Source organism: Leptonychotes weddellii, unplaced genomic scaffold (assembly GCF_054177405.1).
Source record: "Leptonychotes weddellii isolate Sample4059 unplaced genomic scaffold, ASM5417740v2 HiC_scaffold_5802, whole genome shotgun sequence".
In the NCBI taxonomy this organism is placed as follows: domain Eukaryota; kingdom Metazoa; phylum Chordata; class Mammalia; order Carnivora; family Phocidae; genus Leptonychotes; species Leptonychotes weddellii.
This window is the reverse complement of record NW_028026253.1, coordinates 233-3,130: the sequence shown is the minus strand read 5'-3', so window position 1 is coordinate 3,130 and position 2,898 is coordinate 233. Positions and strand designations below refer to the sequence as shown.

Sequence of the window (2,898 nt, the reverse complement as noted above, 5' to 3'; positions counted from 1 at the left end):
TCAGAGCTTCCTCATGAAGACGTAAAAAGAACTGCAAATTAAACACAAGGAAACTAAAAGGAAGGAAATGATAAAGATTAGATTAGAAGTCAAATGCATTACAGATAGAGAACAAGTATCATTGTTAATCTGGATACCTTTTATGTCAACCTGTGAAAATAAAAGTTTAAGATAGAGCATGTGAATCCCCAGCAATGAACACATGGAGTCCAAACTCTCTCCATCTCTAAGAAATGAAAATATTCTCTACATGACCACAAACATTTGATAGCTCACTGGTGGGATATATGACTCAGAAGAAAAATCTGTGCCACATGCTTACGGATTAACTTGTTTTTTACATCATAGACAATAGGGTTGAGTGCAAGTGGCACAAGGAGGTAGATGGTAGAAAGAAGAATGTGGGTAGGGGGAGCAACATGTCCAAAACAGTGGCTGAAGAAGAAGAAGGCAAGAATATAAAACTCAAGAAAAACAAAAATATGAGCTGTGCATGTATTAAATGCTTTGAGCCGTGCCTCCTTTTGGTGGAGACGACAAACAACCTGGAAAATAAGGATGTAGGAAATGAGGATAAAAATCATGTCAAATCCCAGTATGGTAAAACTGACAAAAAGACCACATGTTTTATTGACTCGGACATCTTCTGCAGCTAGCTTGACCACAGCCATGTGCTCACAGTAAGAGTGGGCAATTACAATGAAATGAAAAACATACAATCTTTTGATTAGTATGGGTAACAGACCAACCAGCACTATAGCTTGGATTGCCACTATTACTATCATATGACCCAAGGTGGAAGGTGTGAGGATGGATGTGTGCCTCAGTGGATCATGGCAATGTAGCGGTCAAAAGCCATGGCCAACAGAGTACCAGACTCCAAGCACTGCAAGACATGAATGAAGAACAGCTGAGCTAGGCAGGTGTCAAAGGCCATGAAGCAAGATCTGAACCAGAAGATGGCCAACATCTTGGAAGCAATGGCTGCACAGAGTCCTATGTCAGTGGCCGCCAGCACTGCCAGGAAGATGTACATGGGCTGGTGCAGGCTGCATTCTACAGGAATGATGATTAGTAAAATAATATTTCCCAAAAAAGCCACTAGGCACACAGCAAAGAAAGGAAACCCAGTCCAAAACTGCCCATGTTCTAGTCCAGGAATCCCAATCAAGATTACAGTTCTGGGGTTCAAATACGAAGTATTGATGGATGCCATAGAGGTTGGTATTCTATCTTCTCACTGTGGATTCTGACACCTGCAGAAGAAAATTTGGATGAGAAATGAAAAGCTTTCATCCCTCACTATCATTCAGCTATTACCATTCAACCATATTGAGCATTGAACAAGTAAGTTCAGGTCTTTGGGTGGCAGTTTGGCCAGAATGTTCTGGTGAAATTCTATAATTCATGTTAGAATGGCAGAAGCAAACAATCCTGCAGATCTTAATGAGGTAAAAAATGAGAAAATTTTGGGATCTTTGCCTTAGCCCTTGTGGAAATGGAAACCATGAAACTGAGAATACTGATTTTTGCCATCTTTCTTGAGTTATAGCCTAGTTTGCCTGAAAAGCCACAATTAGGTGTTCATTCTTTACCTAGATGCTAGCCCAATTACATTGCAGTTGGAAATTCTCCTAGTCCTGATATCCTAGAAGAAATCTTGTCTCTGTCACTGTGTGTGCATTAGTTTATAATCCTATGAGAGCCTTCAGTACTAACCACATTACTCCTGGTGCCGGGGAGGGAGTTCTTTATCTTAGAGTTGTTGGCATTGGTTCTAAAAGGCGCTTGTTAGAATGGTTTGTCTTCCTTATATTAACTCATTCCTTTATCAAAATATTGAACACGCTACTGTTTTTTCAGGGCACTAACTGTGGCCCTTAGAGGAAATTTGAAGAGGGCGGGTCATCTTTCAGATACAGCCAGATGATATTAGTTCTGTAAATAATTAATGCTCACTTATTTAGGGTAGATTTGTGGAATAGGGAGTATGAAATAGGCTATTATTATGGGGGCTTAGGACAAAGAAGAAAAGGAGAAAGAGAAGGAGAAAAAAGAAGAATGCAGAACTACCAAATTCAAGAAGAATGTACAATTTAAGGAGGAGCAAGATGGTGGAGGAGTAGCAGACCAAAATTTTATCTGGTCCTAGGAATTCAGCTGGATAGGAATCAAACCATTCTGAACACATACAAACTCAACAGGAGATCGAAGAAAAGAATAGCATTGACTCTCTGAACAGAAAAGCAACCACTTTCTGGAAGAGTCATATTCTATCGCATCATAGTAGTTAACCTTATTTTTGGTGTATATATATATATATATATTGTTCTCTCTTTAAAATATTAGGATACAGTTTCTTCTAACAGACCAAAATATACCCTAAATCTCTAGTGTATGGCTTTGCTCTAGTCTCCTGCCTGATCACATTGTCTCCTTTTTTTTTTTTAATCCTCTTCTTTCTTTTTTCAACCAACTTCTTAACTTATCAATACCTTTTATAAAATCATTTATAATTTTCATCTTTACAGTCATATTCCATCCCTTCATCGTATTTACCCTTATTTTTGTACATATATAAGTTTTTCTTTCTTTAAAATTTTGGGAGACACTTTTGTCTAACAGACCAAAATATGCCCAGAATCTAGTGTGTGGCACTGATCTATGCACCAGCCTGATCATCTTTGATCATATTCTGTTTTGTTTGTATGTTTGTTTGTTTGTTTGTTTTTATCTTTTTCTTTTCTTTTTTTTTTTCTTTTTTCTTTCTTTCCCTTTCTTTTCCCCCGGTTTCATATCTCTTCTGATTTGTTTGGTGTATATTTTTCTGGGGTAATGTTTACACTGTTAGCATTTTGTTCTCTCATTATTTATTCTCCTCATCAATACAGACATTAG

The 2,898-nt window shown here is 37.8% G+C and overlaps 1 protein-coding gene across 1 annotated transcript; it reads right to left on the bottom strand.

Moving 5' to 3' along the window:
* Positions 1-272: 272 nt before the first annotated feature.
* Positions 273-1,216, bottom strand: LOC102738074 (olfactory receptor 52A5-like). The gene is given in 2 exon segments (XM_031026938.1): positions 273-835; positions 838-1,216. Coding segments are annotated over 2 exon segments (942 nt in total).
* Between the last annotated feature and the right edge of the window lie 1,682 nt (positions 1,217-2,898).